The following is an 18,021-nucleotide window of genomic DNA, read 5'->3' as shown; positions in this document are numbered from 1 at the left end:
TCCAAGCATAAGTGGTCAAATAAATAAGCTAATTGTTTAAATGAGGATTGAGGCAGGGATGAGCTTTTTATTATTGGCTCTGAGGAATTCCGGATCAAATTCCAGGTTTTGGTCTTGACCTATAAAGCCCTGAGCAGAATGGGATCAGCATACCCATGGGACTGCCTCTCACCATATGTACCCCAGAGAGCACTTAGACCTTTGGATAAACACTTACTGGTGGTCCTCGGCCCCAAGGAGGCTTGATTGGCCTCAACCAGAGCCAGGGCCTTTTCGGTCCTGGCTCCCACCTGGTGGAATTCTGTCTGTTGATACGCGGGCTTGCCAAGATCTTCTATCTTTCTGACGGGCCTGCAAGACAGAGATGTTCCACCAGGCATATGGTTGAGGCCACCCATTTTTATCTGTTGAGCCTCCCTTCCAGTTTCCTGTCCGGGGGGGGGGGGCATAATGTCATCTTAGCCTCTATATGAATAAACTTGAGCCTGCCCCTTCGTTCCTCTCCCCCCCCATGAATTAGAGGCAGGGGATTGCTGTTGATGAAGACCGCCACCCTGGTCACTGCATTTTGTAATTTTTTGATTGTATGTTTTTAATGTTGATTTTAAATTGTAATTTATGGTTGATGTAACCCACCCTGAGCCCATTTGCAGGGAGGGCAGGATATAAATCAAATAAAACAAACATAAGAATACTTTGGTATTTTTTTCCTTGTGCTTAAACTGCTTATTCAAGTTTTACTAGTGCTGACAATCTACTCTCTGAGACCCCTCCTACTATGAAGAAGGTAATAAAGAATAAATGTTTATGCAAGCAAATCAGTCAACGTGTCTGACTCAACACTGTCACACTCTAGCATGGCCTGGGTGAGGACGTGGATATAGCTCTCAATGCGCTGACCTTGGACATGGAAGCAGACCTTGACCTTGACAGAGCTTGCGTGGAAAGCAAGCTCTGCCTCTGACTTGATGGTTTACCCGAATTGTTTTTGTTTGTGGACAGCAGAGACTCACTTGATGAGGAAATAACATTCGGCCCTTCCATGTATGCAATACTGCACTGATTTTACTGTCAAGGCCATGCTGAGAATGTAAACACTTGCATACAAGCTGCACAGACAGTGCCCTCTCTATCCATCAAGACAACAACCAGTATTACACCAGTGTAGAATACATAGGAAGGATTCTTTATTTAATGAAAAATAAAATTTGGTTTTTTTCCATGCAATTTTTTTAGAAAATGAAAGCTCAATAATTACAAAAGCAAGATTTTTAAAAAAGGATAATAGTATTATTGCCTTGAGTACTTGTTTGGTATCTTCATCCATCAGCCCCACCCCAGGATCACCAATACAGTTGTGCTTTTATAATTCTATGCTCCAGCACCATTCCATTACTCCATTGCTTTTCCATTTCCAAGATTAATCCCCACTCACACCCAGAGACGCTTGACAACATAATGCTGTTTTAGTAATTCAGTATTCATACCTGTAAGATTTAAAAACAAGAAGTGGGCTATGATAGTGTCCAAATGGATGTGGTTTTCCTTCGGCTTGTTTACTTGGAACTGTAAAAGGGTCTACATCCACCATTATTACCTGGAAAATAGAAGAACATATAGTTTAAAGATACAAAGATTCAAGCCACAACGATCCAAAGTAACTTATTTAATGTGCAGAATTACCTGACCACATACGTTCTCTTCATTAGATGCCATAACAGATGTATTTTTCTTTAAAACCTCTTTCAAACCATCTCCTTTCACATAAAGTTTTTTCAGTTCATCAACATTGAGACCCAGAAAAAGCTCAGGTTGCTCTAGAGCCTTTTTAGGAAGTTTGCTCGTAGTTTCTTGCTTGGCGGTGTCTACGTGCTTAAGATTAGGTTTAGTAAAAGAATTGGATTCTCGGAAAGACCTCCTTGGTTCTCTGTTAGAACTGGATAAAATTTCATCATCAAAATAATTCTCTTCAATATCCAAAGTCAGTTTGTCTTGTGTTAGATCATGAAGCGAAGGCTGAGGCAGTGCAAATTCAGGTTCTTCTTCAACAACAGGAACAATATTTGACCAGTCCTTAGTCTGATGTGTACGAGCTTCTTTTAGCTGCTGAATTTTTAGAGCATATTCATATTCTAGCTGCTGTAGTCTTTTTTTCTCCAGTGCAATCAGCTCTGCTGAATGTTTCTTGGGACTTGATGATGGCGAATTCTCCAATTTCAGTATTTTGCTTGGCTGTCAAAACATACAAATTTTTATTAACACTTTTGCACTGACTCAAACGTGGGCAAGAGACACTAAAATATCAAACTAGTTCAATGTTGCATTTAAACTCTTCCCAAAGTATACCTACAAGAAAATCACAACATCATTTACCACAAATCCAGTAACAGCGTATAAGGGTTTCATTCAAATTAAGCTATGCTAGGTCTCAAGTGTATATGTTGCTTACAGAACAGCCCACATATCTAAATCAACAATTATGGAGCTTTGACACAAAAGACTAAAAGCAACGTAATGGAGTGAAGTTAATGATTCTGCTTGATCATGAACAGCTGTTTTACCAAACAGGCATAAGCTACAGAAGGCGACACCACACTGGAGAGCAACAAGTTCAGTCACATTTCTATTAACGTAATTATTCATGATGAGAAGTCTTAAAATTTGAACTTTTAGGTTCCAGCTACTCTCAAGGACTTGAACATGCTCTGTTATTTTTTTACTGCTCTCTTCTTTCAAAAGTGACAATCTGCCATTTGGCAGTGGGCCAGGAGCACAGCTGGTAGTAAACACAAACCAAACCCTCTTGAGCATATGAAGTTGAATGTTCCCCTTGAACCATGGCCAATATTTATAAGAATTACAGAAAATGTTTTTTATAACGAACAAAAAAAATTGCTATTTATACATAAATGGAAGTTCAATTTGTTTTTTCGTTTTGTGCTTCCTAGACTGTGATTTGAAAGTGGTGGGATACAATCTACCGCATAAAGTTACTCCTTCTGCAACCCTTATTTTCCAAGAACTTACTCCAAAGTGATCATATTCAAGTTTTCGTTTTCCAATTTCTTTGCTAGCCAGTGCTTTTGCTCGAGCAAGCTCTTCTCCATATTTTAACGCAAGTGCTTTCTTAGCCGTTACGCGTTGTTGTACCCTGTGAATCTGAAGCATTTTGAGATTTTTCAGTAAATAGCATGATGGAATCAAAGAAAGCATGTTAAGAAAACAGATACAATTAGCTCCATCTTATTGCACCAGAAAGCTCTTGACAATTATCATATCTAGCTGGAATATTTACTCAGCTAAAGAACAAATCTTACTTGTTCTTGAAGTTTCTTCAAAAATACTCTGTTGGCATTTAGTATCTTCTCTGTTGCTTGCAGCTGCTCATTAAGTTTAGCAATCTTGCTTTCAGCAAGTCGAACAGACTCTTTCTTCTTTGCCTCTTGCTGTAGGAGATGTTTCAACACAGACTCATCCTTCATCAAGAGAAGCCTGACAAAAAAGGGAATGGTGGTCAAGTCTGACATTCTTTCTAAGAGTTGATACCTCTCTGAGACCAAGCCAGCATGCTATCACCCCCAAGCAACTCTGAACATTGGCATTTCCGCTGCACCTTCTGCTACAAGATCTCCAGTCTTTTTATTAATAGTTGTACACCAAATATTTCAATTAAAAGTAGAACAAGTCCGTAAGTTTAAGAAAATGTAAATGTGAAATAGTAAAATGACATACTAAAAAATAGTTCCTCCCCTCAAGCCTTAACTTTGTACTGTGTAAGCAAATCAACTCCCTTGGGTTGATATTTATCAAATCTCTGAAAAACACCACTTCTGAGTCTGCAGGACCACTGTCCCGCCACACTCCCTTAAGTCTAAGCGCAAATCCAATAAAAACATCTTCTAAAAAAAAAAAGGCAGGTGAGCACTTAAAAAAATACCTGTAGAATGAAAACTCTGAAACGGTTACCATATGATGCAATACCACCACCACGAAAGGTGCAACTTCTGCTAAAATGCACTAAGCATACACACAACTCTAAAAAACAATAGTGCTCACATATTGTGCCCTTAACTACTTAGGGTTTCTTGCAGTTGGATAATAATGGTAATACCTGGTGCCATTTAGTAGGAAAGGTGCAAAGGAGACAGGCACAGCAGTAATTAGGATTCAGTAAGGATATACATGAACTCAGCTTGCTGCCAGATTTGTGCGCCCCTCCCCTTCTCAACTCATGTAGAGAACTGTCCTTAGAAGTACCTCTGGTTAACCACAATGGTAAGGCAACAAGTCATTAAGAATGAACAGTGCCACCCTAAACAGGAGTACACCCTTCTACTAAAGTCAGTGGGCTAGATGAGCAACTGCACTGCAACAATGCTTAAACAGCTGCAAGTGAGGTTACGGGAGAAAATATAACCCCCCCCCCCGTCTTTAAATATACAAAAGGGTGGAGGAAAGAAGGCAGACTGATACTCTGCCCTAAAGGGAGCGTCTCCATCTTTTCATATTAAGTATTTCTATGTAAGATTAACATAACACCACGCAGACTTACTTATGCCTTTTGAGTTTTGCCTCTGCATCATTAACTTGCTTCGTTACTAATGCTATCCTACCAACTCCATCAACTTCGGCATCAGAGTTTGCTGGTGATGAACTTGTCTTCAGGGGCTCAGCTATTACTAAGCGTTGCTTCTCCCGACTAAAAGATGCAAACACACATTTTTAAAATGCTAGTATTAGGTTTTTTAAAAATTGCACATACAAAAGCCAGAAAATTTTATTCCAAGAACTTAACCAAGTTTGTTGTAACTGACCAATTGCAGGACATCTAGCAAAATAAGAATAATTTTGTTCTAACTGGAACAGCCCCATCCAACCAAAATCTGTAAATTTTATTTCCTGACAACTTCCATCAGGTTTCTTGAACGTTAGCCGGTAACACAAACGTACTTGGCAATTTCTTCTTTTAAGAGTCTGTACTCTAACTTTTTCTCTTCTGGCAAAGCCTCAGGGGTTTTCATGGGATTGTTCTCTTTTTCTGACTTTAAAGGTGCTTTGGGCTTTGATGCCTGTAACAGAAAGATTGAAAACAACACACACTATATGTAGCTATTTAAAGAACTCAAGTTACTGAAGAAAGCAAGAGAACTGACTCAAAGGCTCCTTCTGTTTTGTAAAAGTGAGTACAGGCAGAAAATAGTTAACTCATCCCCAGACTCAAAAGATGGGTCCAGCCAACTTTAATATCCTCTTCCAGAGGGGAAGTTCCTTTCCAGTTTTGGAGATACTTTCAGCAAGAACTAATGGAATAAATTAACCCATATTATAAAACCTCAATACTTAGGGGATTGCAAAGAAGTAGAAAGAAAACTGAAACTACAATAGCTTTAGACCTTATGGCAGTCTGCTCTAGCAAAATATCTTGCAAACATGATCTTTGACCTCCATTCCAAAGCTACATCTCTGTCTACTTGTGGGTGAACATGACTCCTCTCCCACATACTAGACTAAAAGAATCTTTCACAGAAAATCCACCCTTCTGATGTTACTGAGTGGTCACAAAGCAGGCACACTAGGGACAATGGAAAAACAAAACAGCATCTCAGAGTGGGTACCAGAGCAAACAGTTCCTGGACAAATCCATGATAACCTTACTACATCATCTGCTGCCTTAAGGAAGCTTCAACAGAGGCAAATGCACCAATTCTAAGGCAATAGATAAAAACTGAAAAGAGGTTTATCTGGATACTCTACCCCTATACCTTCTATGGCAACACCAACTTGCAGTGAAGCAGAGACTGCTGCCCCTTGTTCAGGGAGTACTCAAATCCTTTAGATCATTCATCTTTTAACTCCTCCTGAAGATACTCCTCTCATGCTTGGGAAAAGCTGAACTGAAGGATGGAGAACTGTTTGCAGTAGATAATCACTTATGTTATGGGCTTTCCTAACTTCTTTTATTAAGCTGAACTGCTATACCCCTATCCAGTATAATAATAATAGTAACATTCGATATATATACTGCCTTTCAGGATGACTTAACTCAGAGCAGTTAACAAAGTATGTCATAATTATCCCCACAACAACAAACACCCTGTGAGGTGGGTAGGACTGAGAGAGGTCCTAGAAGCTGACCCAAAGTCACCCAGCTGCCTTCAAGTGGAGGAGTGGGGAATCAAACCCTGTTCTCCAGATTAGAGTCCCGCGCTCTTAACCACTACACCAAACTGGCTGCTTTAGGACGGAGAAATTTAACAATTAGCAAGTAGTATGGGTTTGGACAGGACAATGGAACATTAGGTTGAGCCACTGCAGGCTGTCAGGCAGACAGGAATCAAGTCTGCCATTAGATTATATGGCTTAATGAAGACAGTATGCTTGCTGGTGTCAGAGGCTTTGGCATTTTTATTGCTGAGGGAGGTCCTGTAGCCTGGTTACTATTTTTCTGCAACGATGGTATACTACTGGTGTCACTCTAAGAGCCCTGGAAGCAGACAGAAATGCATACATGGCCAGACCTGATCATTGCTGTGGACCTCTTATGCTCCAATGAAGAGCGTGATCAGCAGGAAGTGGTCTATTCTCAATAAAATGAGTATGGGCATGAGGACAACTACAGTTTTAGCATGTGACCTGCTCCTTGTGCATGCACCCACACAGACTACTGCAGTCTAGTTCTAAGCTGATGATGCTATCCTTCCTTTACATTAGGGACAGGGACAAACATCCTTTAACAGAAGGGAACCGAAAACATGTGAGGCTGGCAGCAAGCCTTATAGTAAAGGAGTGACATGATCCAGTTTCCTGTCAGACCAAAAGAACTAGAAGGGACCCCTTTCAGGAAGTGATGTTCAAGTTGGTTAGCCTGGACTTCTTAGACAGAGGAGTTAACACTATCTTTCTGCTCTCTCTCCTATATGTTTAGCATACTTGCTCACTACTTGTCAGACATCCCCACAGCAAAGTTTCATAAGTGGAATATATTTTCAAAAAGAAGTTACGTATGCACTCACCTCCACAGTTCTTCTAGCTTCTTTGATCATAGATTCAAGACCACCAAACACACTAGCAGCAGAGTTAACTTGTTCTGTATCTGATTCACTATCATCTGAATCATTCAGCGTAACCACCACTGACTTGTGTTTTGGAAGCTACAGAAACAGAAAATTGTTTGACAGAAAGTCAAAAGAAGGCCTATTACATTTTTATTAAAAGCCTGAATTCAAATAAGAGACAGCACCTATATTTTTAATTCTACGTAGCAACAGCCTACTAACTCTTTAGCAGTCACCCACACCCACAACACCACCACAGTATGCTGCTGAGTTAACATTTCTGCGTTCGTCATAACAGCAACATAAGACTCGTCAAGTTAGGGCAGGAAATCATAACTAAAATTGCTAAGAAGTACCCTCCATAAAATATAATAATCTGTTCAAAATGTTCTCTTGTTGACAGAACAAGAATATTTTTATAAAAACAACGGTTTCACTGTCCCTGGAAAACAAAAAGATTTTAAGAGTCACTCCAGGCCTGCTCTAATAAATTACCAATCAAGCTACTGAACTAGCATGAGCAAATGCCTAGGATTTTACCTTTTACTTTGTGCCCACCTTTTTAAAAAGTCTTCAAAATGTGCATTTCATACCCAGAACAAGTTTAAAAAATTTCATTACCGTGATCACTGTTCTTGGGGGCCTTGGTACTCTAACAATCTTGGTGTTCTTTATGCGAGGCTGAGACACTGTATTAATACTGACTGCTGCAAGATTGCTTCTTGGCACAGAATGGGAATTATTGGGGAAAGGTGAAGGTGGACCGCTATTACTTGAGTTTTCCTAGTTAAGAAATGAGGTGCAAATAAAAAGATCAAGAAGAGTATGACAGCAAGTTGTGCTTTAAATATTAAATTCACAAACACTAGAACCAAACAATAAAGAATATTTAGGCTGATCAAGGATCAGCTGAGTGCTGCCAAGTGAGTTGAATCTTTAACAATAGCAGATGCCTGCAAATTTAGAAATGGCTACCACTTAGCTAAAATTAAAACAGCGGCAAATAATCCCATTTCTCCTTAGAAGTATTCAGGTTTCCACAATTTAAATAATCCTACTGACCTTTGAGCAAGGATACCCAAGACAAAGCCAACCACAGGGTTGGGCAAATTTTTTCAGTTTACAAGAAGTTTGCCATGACACTATTATTTTTTTTTTAATGGCAGCCTCCACTTCATAACAAAAGCCTCTGACTTCCCACCATTTTGACACTGTCTGGCCTACATTTTTGATTTGTTCAAATGAAACCAAAGCTACTTGTGCAGCAAGTCACCTGTTGCAAACTATGATGTGGCATGACTGCCATCTTGTGGTTATATTTAGAACCTACCTCTGGTTTGTAAGCTCGTTTACTTGCCAGAGATTTAAGCAATTCTTCTCGTAGCAACATTTCTTCCTCTTCTTCCTCATCTGCAAATGGAGGCTTTGGTGGCTGTTCTGGTTCTTCAGGTGGAAGAGGAGGGAGAGGAGGAAGAGGTTCTAAAGAAACACTTGAAATGCCTTCTGCGTACAACTGGCTTATTGATGGTAGGGTCTGAAGCACATAAGAAAAGAAAATTGCTTGAGTCTCTCAAGTAGTTCAAGAAACTTACCAGATGAGACCAACATTGCACTTTACAACAGAAGAAGTTCAGCAATCCCCAAAGGTAAGAGTAATCTGTAGACAACTAGAGGGACAACTCTCGTTTCAGCAGAATCCAATCAACAATTATAGAAGAGAAAACTTCCAAGACTACCAACAAAATCACAAAATCTACAAGAATATTCAAACAGTTTTCTCAACTACATAGGGAAGACCTTGAGATATTTCTAGCCTCCTACTTCTATACAACTTCATTCTTGCAAAATCACTTACCGAAACTTGTGGCACAGGAGGCAGAGAAATTTGTGGATTGGCAGAAGAAAAGAATCCAACAGGGCATTCAAAGTATGGGGGCTGTACTGGAGAAGCCGCTTCAAAGGAATTATGCAAAACAAAAGTAGTCATGTTACAGCACAATATTTTTATAAGTAGGCTGTTAATAGTTTAAACATATATTTATGCTTGGGGCTGACAAACCTCTGGGTTGGATCTAGACTATGTTGGCAATTTCCACCAATTCCCCCTTAATGCCATTCCTCAAAGTCTCCTATTTCCCTAGGAGTAGCATTTTGTGGAGAACAGTGGGCTGCAGAGATAGGGGGGCAACTAGGAAAGTTCCATATTATCACTGGAAAATTCACTCTGGATCTGATCCTCTGTTTAGTTTGCCATGATGCCTAACTGCAGCCTAGGGGTCCTTAGACACTAACAGAGAACCTTTTTAAAGAATGTCTGTTTTATATATATATCATCATTCTACGCTAAAGTTGTTCCTTCGTTTTAAAAAAAGCCAGTAATAAAACTCAGTACAAAGAAATAAAGTATCGATAGCATACAAAGAAAACCAAATACTTCATCCAACAAATGGCATAAACGGTTCAACTACCACATTTAAAAAGCACAGTTTCTACTTGCTTTTGTTAGGTTCTTTCCTGATTTAAGGTATTTGAGGAGGAACCTGATTTGAGAATAATCTTTAAAGATACATAATTAGAACTATAATATTGGCAAGCAAAGGGCCACCAAGAATCAAGATACACAAGAACTAGAAAATGTTGGATGCTTAATTTCTATATATTTGACAAATCAGAAAAATAAATCTCTGTATAAGTGGATTTATTTAAACGTTAAAGTGGATAAAAATCCAAGTTTCACCAAAATAAAAGCCCAATCGCTGAATGCTTCTCTAGTTGCAAGACATACCATTACCTGTCACACATTATGAAAAAAGGTTAGCTCTCATACAAGTCTGGATAACTTTTTTCAAAAAAACAGGGTTAACATACCTGTAACTTATGTTCATCGAGTTCTTCTGTGCTGACACACATGGGGGACTGCGCAGGCGCAGGCCAGCCGCCGGAGAATTTTCTAGAGCTTCCATGGCTCCGAAGGGGCCGTTTGTCGCGCGCCTCAGCGACCGTTTTCCCGCCCAAACGGTCACGTGATCCTCCAGCGACCAACGGCCCCTTCCCTCAGTTCTCCCTTGCCGCCGCTTGACCAACACACTTCAGCCGTAACACCTTAAAAACACCAATTTCCGTTACAGCCATCACATTATTGTGTATTGGAGTTCACAGCGGGGTAGGAGGGAGGGTTGTGTGTCAGCACAGAAGAACTCGATGAACATAAGTTACAGGTATGTTAACCCTGTTTTAATCTTCGTTCTTCTGTGCCTCCACACATGGGAGTGTACCAAGCTTCACACAATAAGGAAGGCGGGGGTGAAGTCCAACACAATTTTATTGAACAAACAAGAACAACAACAAATAGATATGTATATATACATCTATGTAAAAACACTGTGTAAGGACACATAAATACTCAATATTTACACATGTATACACCCCAAGGTACATATATACACTCTTTCACTCAAGGGTACCTAACAGGTACGCCAAGAAAGTCTTCCCAAGACTCCCTCAGGAAAAAAGGGAGTGTAGGACAGCCTTAGCCACAGATACATCCTGCTCTGCATTGACATCAACGGCGTAATGCCTGACAAAAGTGTCCGCAGAGGACCATGTGGCTGCTTTACAAATATTAACCAGGGGCACCCCCCTGAGGAGTGCCGAAGAGGATGCTTGGGACCGCGTGGAGTGGGCTCTGACATGAAGCGGGCAAGCCACCCCTGCCAGGGAATAGGCCTTGCTAATGGCCGTCACAATCCACCTAGACAGGGTCTGTGAGGAAGCCCTGTTACCCTTGTCCTTGGCCCCAAAACATACAAACAGGTGAGGACAGGTGCGGAATTCCTTTGTCCTATCCAGGTAATAGGCTAGGGCCCTCTTCAAGTCTAGGGTATGGAGGGCCTTTTCCCCCTTAGAGGAGGGTTGAGGAAAGAATGCAGGCAGTGAGATATCCTGCGAGAGGTGGAAGGCGGACACAACCTTGGGCAGGAACTCAAGGCAGGGACGCAGGACCACCTTGTTGGGATGAAACACAAGAAAGGGAGGGTCAGACCGCAGTGCAGACAGCTCACTGACCCTTCTGGCCGACGTGACGGCCACCAAAAATGCTACCTTGTAGGATAGCATATCCAAGGGGCATGTAGCCATAGGTTCAAATGGGGGCAACATGAGATGTGAGAGCACCAAGGACAGTGACCACCGAGGCACTGGCGCAGACACAGGTGGGTAAAGATTGTACATGCCCTTAAGGAACTGGCGGGATTGCGAGTGAGAAAACACCGTAGCACCCTCAACTCGGGTGTGAGCAGCTGATATCGCTGCCAGGTGGACCCTGAGGGAGGAAACCTTCAAGCCCAGGCCACGCAAGTGGCACAAATACTCGAACACAACCCCCAAGGGACTGCTCTCGGGCACCACTCCTCTGGCAAGCGCCCAGAGCTCAAACCTGCGCCACTTGGCCGCATAAGCGCGCCTAGTGGATGGCCGACGAGCATTCAGGAGGACCCTCTGCACCTCGTCAGTAAAGCCTATCGGGGAGGAACGATCCGCCAAGCCGTTAGATGCAGCTTCCTGGGATCGTGGTGGACTAGGCTCCCGTTCAGGAGAAGGTCTTGCCGAGGGGGCAGACTCACATACGTCCGTTGGGACATCCGCAGGAGCTTCGGGAACCAAACCTGCCGTGGCCAGAAGGGGGCCACTAGGATGCAGTCCGTCCCGTCCTCCTCTATCTTGCACAGGACCCTGGGAATCAAGGGGAACGGAGGAAACATGTAGTGCAAGCCCTGCGTCCACGTAAACTGGAAGGCATCCCCAATAGAGAGGGGGTCGCTCCCTGCCCTGGAACAGAACGTGTGGGCCTTGGTGGTCGCCGCAGTGGCGAACACATCTATCACTGGATGACCCCACATCTGGAAGATCGGCCCAACGCACTCTACGTTCAGTTCCCACTCGTGTTCCAGCAAGGGGACCCTGCTGAGGGCATCTGCCCGGGCATTGTCCGACCCAGCCACGTGTATAGCACGGAGCGACACGCCGTTCTTGATAGCCCACTGCCAAGTGAGTGTGGCTTCCCGGCAGAGGGCCATGGACACTGTGCCCCCCTGCTGATTCACGTAGTACATGGCAGTCGTGTTGTCCGTCTGCACCAAGACATGACGATTTCTCAGCAGTGCTGTAAGAGACACAAGTGCGAAACGAATGGCCCTTAGTTCAAGCACATTGATATGGAGGGTCTTTTCCCTGTCAGACCAGACATCTTGCACCGACACATCACCACAGTAAGCCCCCCATCCCAACAGAGAGGCATCAGTAGTAACCGTGATGTCATGGTGTTGATACCCGAAAGGGGTCCCTCTAAACAAGTTGTCATCAGACAGCCACCAGTCCAAGGAGGAGAGGATGACCCTCGGGATAGAGAATTTGAGGGACGGAGGGTGCAGTAGAGCATCATACCTCCGCACAAACCAGTTCTGTAGAGGGCGCATACGCAGCCTAGCGAAAGGCACCACAGAGGTGGCCGCTGCCATATGCCCTAGTAAGCACTGGATAGTGCGCACAGACTGGAACCGGTTCCTTTTAAACATGGACACTAGACCCCTTAGGGACCGAGCCCTCTCCAAGGGGAGCAGGGCCTTACCCTCCACAGAGTCTAACAGTGCACCAATGTAGGACACCTTGCAGTTGGGCACCAGTTTGGATTTCTCCAAGTTCACCAGGAGCCCCAGGCGTTGGCAAGTGCTAAGTACCAAGCCAATGTCCTGCACCAGCCTAGACTCCGATTCAGCCACGATGAGCCAGTCATCGAGGTACGGAAAGATGGTACAGCCTTCTTCCCGTAGGAAGGAAACTACAGGGGCCACACATTTAGTGAACACTCGTGGGGCAGTGGACAGGCCAAAGGGGAGCACCTTATACCGGAAAACCCGTTGCCGGTAAACAAAGCTCAGGTACTTCCTGTGCTCCTTCCGTATGCCCACGTGAAAGTATGCGTCTTTTAAGTCAAGAACCGCAAACCAATCCCCCTGTTTCAGCAAGGCGATCACAGCCGCCAACGTTACCATTTTGAATTTGGTCACCTTGAGGAAGGCATTAAGGCCCCTCAGATCCAAGATGGGACGTAAGCCCCCATCCTTCTTAGGGACCAGGAAGAACCTAGAGAAGAATCCCCTTACAGAGTCCTCATAGGGCAATTCTTCCACAGCACCTTTGGCCAAGAGCGACACGATCTCCGCATCCAGCTCGGCCATAGTGTTATTGACAGCTGTCAGGGGTGAACTGCATCTAGGCAGTTCAACGAACTCCAGCCCGTATCCCAGTTCAACAATAGTTAAGACCCATGAGTCAGATGTTATTGACTCCCACTCAGAGAGGAGTGGACTAAGTCTGTCCGAAAAGTTCGGGGATACGGCTGGCGTGACCCGTCAGTACTGCCTCCCGGTGCCCTGCTGATCCTTCTGCTGGGCCGGTTGTTGTGCCGGACGAGGCTTGAAGGGCCGACGCCTCCTCTGCTGTTGTGCGGGAGGGTAAGGCCGCTGTTGGTAGGCAGGATACTGCTGGTAGCCTGGCCGCTGTTGATGGTATCTGCCCTGGTAATGGTAGGGACCAGATCGGGGAGCGTACCGTGACCTGGAGGAGGGCTTGTCCGCTGGAGCCAGGCCCAAAGACCGCGCCGTCTGCCGGTCCTCTTTCTTTTTCTTCAGGGTCTCGTCGGTCGCTTTGGAAAAGAGCGAGTCCCCCTCAAATGGCATGCTCTCCACTCTGGAACGCACCTCTTGGGACAGGGCCGTAGACCGCAACCAGGAGTGGCGCCTGAGGACCACCGCCGAAGCCATTCCTCTAGCAGCAGTGTCAGCAGCGTGGCTTCCAGCGTTCATCTGCTGCTTAGACAGTCTCACAGCCTCTGTCTGCAGCAGGGACACCACAGCCTTCTGTTCAGGAGGGAGGTCTCGCGTATAGGATGCCAACTTCTCCCAGAGGTACAGCTGGTACCCTGCCATGATGGTCTGATAGTTGGCAATCCTCAGACCTAGGGAAGAAACAATGTATTGGCGCCTGCCCATGGCATCCAGTTTCTTGCCCTCCTTATCAGCAGGTACCGAGGAGTGACCCGATCGCCTGGGGTTGAACTCCTCTGTGACCAAGGAGGAAGGTGGAGGGTGTTTCACCAGCGCCGGCCAGGTACCCTGCTTGATCTTGTAGAGCTGCTCAATCCTCTTGGATGTTGGAGGTTGATCGCAGGGCACCTGCCACACCTTCTCCACGATTTCCTCAAGACCCTCGAGCATGGGGAAGCCAACATATGCCGGGTTGTCTCCATAAATGCGCTTGAGGAGCTTGTCCTTGGTCTGGGGAACCGCCGAGGAGATGTCCATCTCGAGAGCCTTGGCCATCCTCGCCATCTGGTCGGCGTAGATGCGGAGGTCCTCGAATGGCGAGTCCGCAGATGGTACAAGCTCTTCAGCTGGCGATGGTTCGGACCAGGACTCCGACTGGTAGCCGCCAAAGCTCTCCACATCCTCCTCATCGGAACCGAGCTGGGATTCCGGAACCTGGTGCGGAGGGGGAGCCCACGTCGACCTCGATGTCGAAGGCCTCGGTTCCGACACGGAGAAACCTGCAGGTGCCCCTTCCCACTGGCAATGGTATGGCGAGGGGAGGTAGGAGGCCTGTCGATGTCGGGACGCAGTGGACCGGACCGATCGGACACTGTCCCCAGACCGACGTCGCTCACGACCGGCAGCTGGTGGAGACGGACGGGCAGGCGACGGACGGCTCCGACGAGGAGACGGGCTCGGTTCCAGCCTCGGCGACCGAAGAGCAGGCGATGTTCGGATCCGACGGCGCGGGCTCGGCTCCGGTCCCGAAGAGAATTCTGCGGGCACCGTCTCGAAGGCCATCGGATCCGGCACCGGCACGGAGATGTCCTCTGGCTCCGGGGAATCCAGATGAGGGGAAGGCGTGTGAGGAAGCACGATGACCTCTTCCTGGGGAGCGGGATGCGGCGACCGGTGATGTTTGGTCTTCTTCTTCTTCTTCGCCGGTTCCGAAGAAGACCTCGGAACCGACGCGCTCCTCGCCTTCGAAGGGGACCTCGGCCTCGATCTCTTAGATTTTACCGGAATCGACCCGGTCGTCGGTTCCGATCGGGGACTCGGTAGACGGATCCTCGGTTCCGATGTCGGTCTCGGATCCGACCTGGTGGAAGATGCGCTACGGGGCGGCCGCACCGGTCCCTGCGCTGGAGAGGCCGCTCTCGACGCCGAGGCACTCGGGGGACGCGGTTTCGACCCCGACCTCGCGGAGGCCACTGAGCCAGCTCCGGAATGCCGTTCGGCAGAGTGGCTAGGGCCGGCCTTGGAGGAGGGCAACGGGGCGCCTCCGGACATGACCTTCTGCCACAGGGAGGAGTTAAGACGGGCCTTGCGCTCCTGTCGGGCCTTGCTGGTGAAGCCCTGGCAAATCTTACAGGCCGTTACATTATGGGTCTCCCCCAAACAGAACAGGCACAGTTCATGGCCATCGGTCTTGGCCATTTTAGTGTGGCATTGGAGGCAATGCTTGAAGAGAGCCTTTGAGGCCATCTTCAGGGGCACGCAAAAGGAAGGTCAACAAACAGTCCGAGTCAAATTACCGAGTCCACAACAAAGTCCAAACGAGATCCGAAGAATAGTCGAGGTCACGAAGTCCGAAGTCAAAAGCCAAGCAATCAGTCAGAATAAAGCACGAAGCAGAAAAGCACAGAGCAACGAAGCTCACGTTCTCTCCAAGCGGCGGCAAGAAGAGAACTGAGGGAAGGGGCCGTTGGTCGCTGGAGGATCACGTGACCGTTTGGGCGGGAAAACGGTCGCTGAGGCGCGCGACAAACGGCCCCTTCGGAGCCATGGAAGCTCTAGAAAATTCTCCGGCGGCTGGCCTGCGCCTGCGCAGTCCCCCATGTGTGGAGGCACAGAAGAACGAAGATGAACAAAATGTTTCCATGTGAATCTACAGTCTGAATTTGTTGAAGTGAAAAAAACCACATCAAATTACACAAATACAACAGGAACAAACCATACAGAAGAACTAGTTTAAAACATTCTAAGCCATGGATAACACGACCTAATAACTTCCATTCATATCATGAGTTCTGCAGAGTTCATAAATAAATGGAGCAGAGGCAGCAAATTCTAATTCATGGTATGCCTTAAAGCAGACCTAAAGAACATGACAAAAAGACAGGATAATTTTTCCAAAGCACAGCACTGACACCCAGATTAAAATCTGTCTTGAATAGTAATGCTCTAAATGGCAAACATCTGTGAGAACATGTGCAAACCTAGCAAGACTTTCTTTTCCCTGTTTGGTACAGCTGCACTGAAGTGTGTGAGGAATTTCCTTTTAACAACAAAATTATACAAACAGCTTTTCATGTAGCAAACATTTTAAAAAATGAATAAATGGAAATAAAAGCTTGGGATATAAAATTTAAAATTAAGAAAATAGTAGAAAGATATTCTAATCCAAATATTAAATATCACCTACCAGGAGAATTAGTTTCACTCTCTGTGTCCATAGCAACTTCATCGTAATTGTCATACTGATAGATTCCTCCTGCACTCTCAGTAGATTGTTTATCAAATGACCTTCTCAAGTCTTTATCTAAGGACTGAAAAAAAGGGGAAGATGTTCTTAGAGCATTTTTTTTTGCTTTCTTGTGTATTGCTTTAAGAAGAAAATACTTATGATGTGTAGATCTGTGATAAAGGAGATCTAGTGGGGAATAGGGAGCTAATGAAGCTGGGGCAGGGTTGGGGGGAGAACATTTAGATCTGGAAAATGGCATGAAATGAAAAGATTCAGCAGATGCTCTCCTGGTGTGTCTACCACAATCAAATCAGGAACCTTCTCGATTGCTTTCAAATAAAATTTGGACTACTGAAAAATCTAGACATTGATCTATTACATAATATATAAGCTTGTCCCTAATACTGCTGTTACAAATAACTTCAAGAGAAAAGACACAGCAAGCACAAGCTATCTATGTCTATGGCACCATCTTCTGGCGCCCACTTATGGTTAAGCAGAACACCAACTTGGATCATGTCTAGTAAAATGAGTTTAATTTAGTTCTTCAGTACAATTGCAGCCAATCCATTACATCTCACTACCCATTAGTGTGTATTTTTGATTGTTGCAGCCATCGTTCTGATTACCATCTATGTACCCAAAGTCATCTGAAAGTCCAAAACATTAAATGTGCTGGACACTAAAAACTACACAAGCACCACAGAATGCAGAAAGCTTTAAAAAAAGATTAATGCAAAGTGCTTTACAATCCTTTTTTCACAGAGTATACAAGCCCTGCCAAGCAGGACAGTATTTTTAACTTACAGATGAGAAAGTGACTCAAACTTCAACAATCCAACAGCTAAGATAAAGCCAGTCTTATGACTTTCAGATCATAGTCTAATCCTATTAACTCACAGGGGTTTTCAAAACAGCCAACCCAATAATAAAATGCTTACAGAAACATAGGATCAAAATGCCAATTTTAACCTCCATTATATGCAGAGATACAACAACATTGTTTGCAATCAATATTTCAGGAAAACATGGTAATCAAGCACAAAAATATTCATGTAATGTATATCTGCCACTTTACCTTGCTTCTTGATCTTGTCTTCCCCCCAACCAGCTTCATGAACCTATTGTACTGTTCTTCTTGATTAGAAAGATCACGAATTTTTCTTATTTCTTCTTCCCTCTTTCTTCTTTCCTCCTCTTCCTCTTGTTTCTGTTGCTCTTCATCCTTCTGACGCCTTTCTTGCTCTTTCTGTTGCTGTAGTTTTTTCCATACCTTTGTTTGTTGTTTTCTCAATGCTTGCTTAGCTTTAAAATAGAAGTACTTTTTGAAATTATACTTTCCTCAAACACAGAGAACAAATAGACAAAGAATACATTACATATTTGGTCTCTAAAGCTACTGCAAACCGATTTG

General features: G+C 44.7%; 1 protein-coding gene across 4 annotated transcripts in view; it reads right to left on the bottom strand.

Moving 5' to 3' along the window:
- The window catches only part of ZFC3H1 (zinc finger C3H1-type containing), a 51,633-nt gene that overhangs the window by 28,238 nt on the left and 5,374 nt on the right, over nucleotides 1–18,021 (bottom strand). For all 4 annotated transcript variants that reach the window (XM_054988111.1, XM_054988112.1, XM_054988114.1 and 1 more), the window contains exons 5-16: nucleotides 17,686–17,912; nucleotides 16,566–16,689; nucleotides 8,911–9,008; nucleotides 8,386–8,589; nucleotides 7,677–7,838; nucleotides 7,014–7,151; nucleotides 4,951–5,069; nucleotides 4,553–4,699; nucleotides 3,318–3,492; nucleotides 3,028–3,159; nucleotides 1,684–2,232; nucleotides 1,488–1,597 (exon numbers count right to left, since the gene is read on the bottom strand). In XM_054988111.1, coding sequence (XP_054844086.1) covers nucleotides 1,488–1,597; nucleotides 1,684–2,232; nucleotides 3,028–3,159; nucleotides 3,318–3,492; nucleotides 4,553–4,699; nucleotides 4,951–5,069; nucleotides 7,014–7,151; nucleotides 7,677–7,838; nucleotides 8,386–8,589; nucleotides 8,911–9,008; nucleotides 16,566–16,689; nucleotides 17,686–17,912 — 2,185 coding nt within the window. The remainder of the gene's footprint in view (nucleotides 1–1,487; nucleotides 1,598–1,683; nucleotides 2,233–3,027; nucleotides 3,160–3,317; nucleotides 3,493–4,552; nucleotides 4,700–4,950; nucleotides 5,070–7,013; nucleotides 7,152–7,676; nucleotides 7,839–8,385; nucleotides 8,590–8,910; nucleotides 9,009–16,565; nucleotides 16,690–17,685; nucleotides 17,913–18,021) is intronic.

Source organism: Eublepharis macularius, chromosome 9 (genome assembly GCF_028583425.1).
Source record: "Eublepharis macularius isolate TG4126 chromosome 9, MPM_Emac_v1.0, whole genome shotgun sequence".
Classification (NCBI taxonomy): domain Eukaryota; kingdom Metazoa; phylum Chordata; class Lepidosauria; order Squamata; family Eublepharidae; genus Eublepharis; species Eublepharis macularius.
Note: the sequence above shows the minus strand (reverse complement) of the source record. Positions and strands in the feature narration are given on the sequence as shown.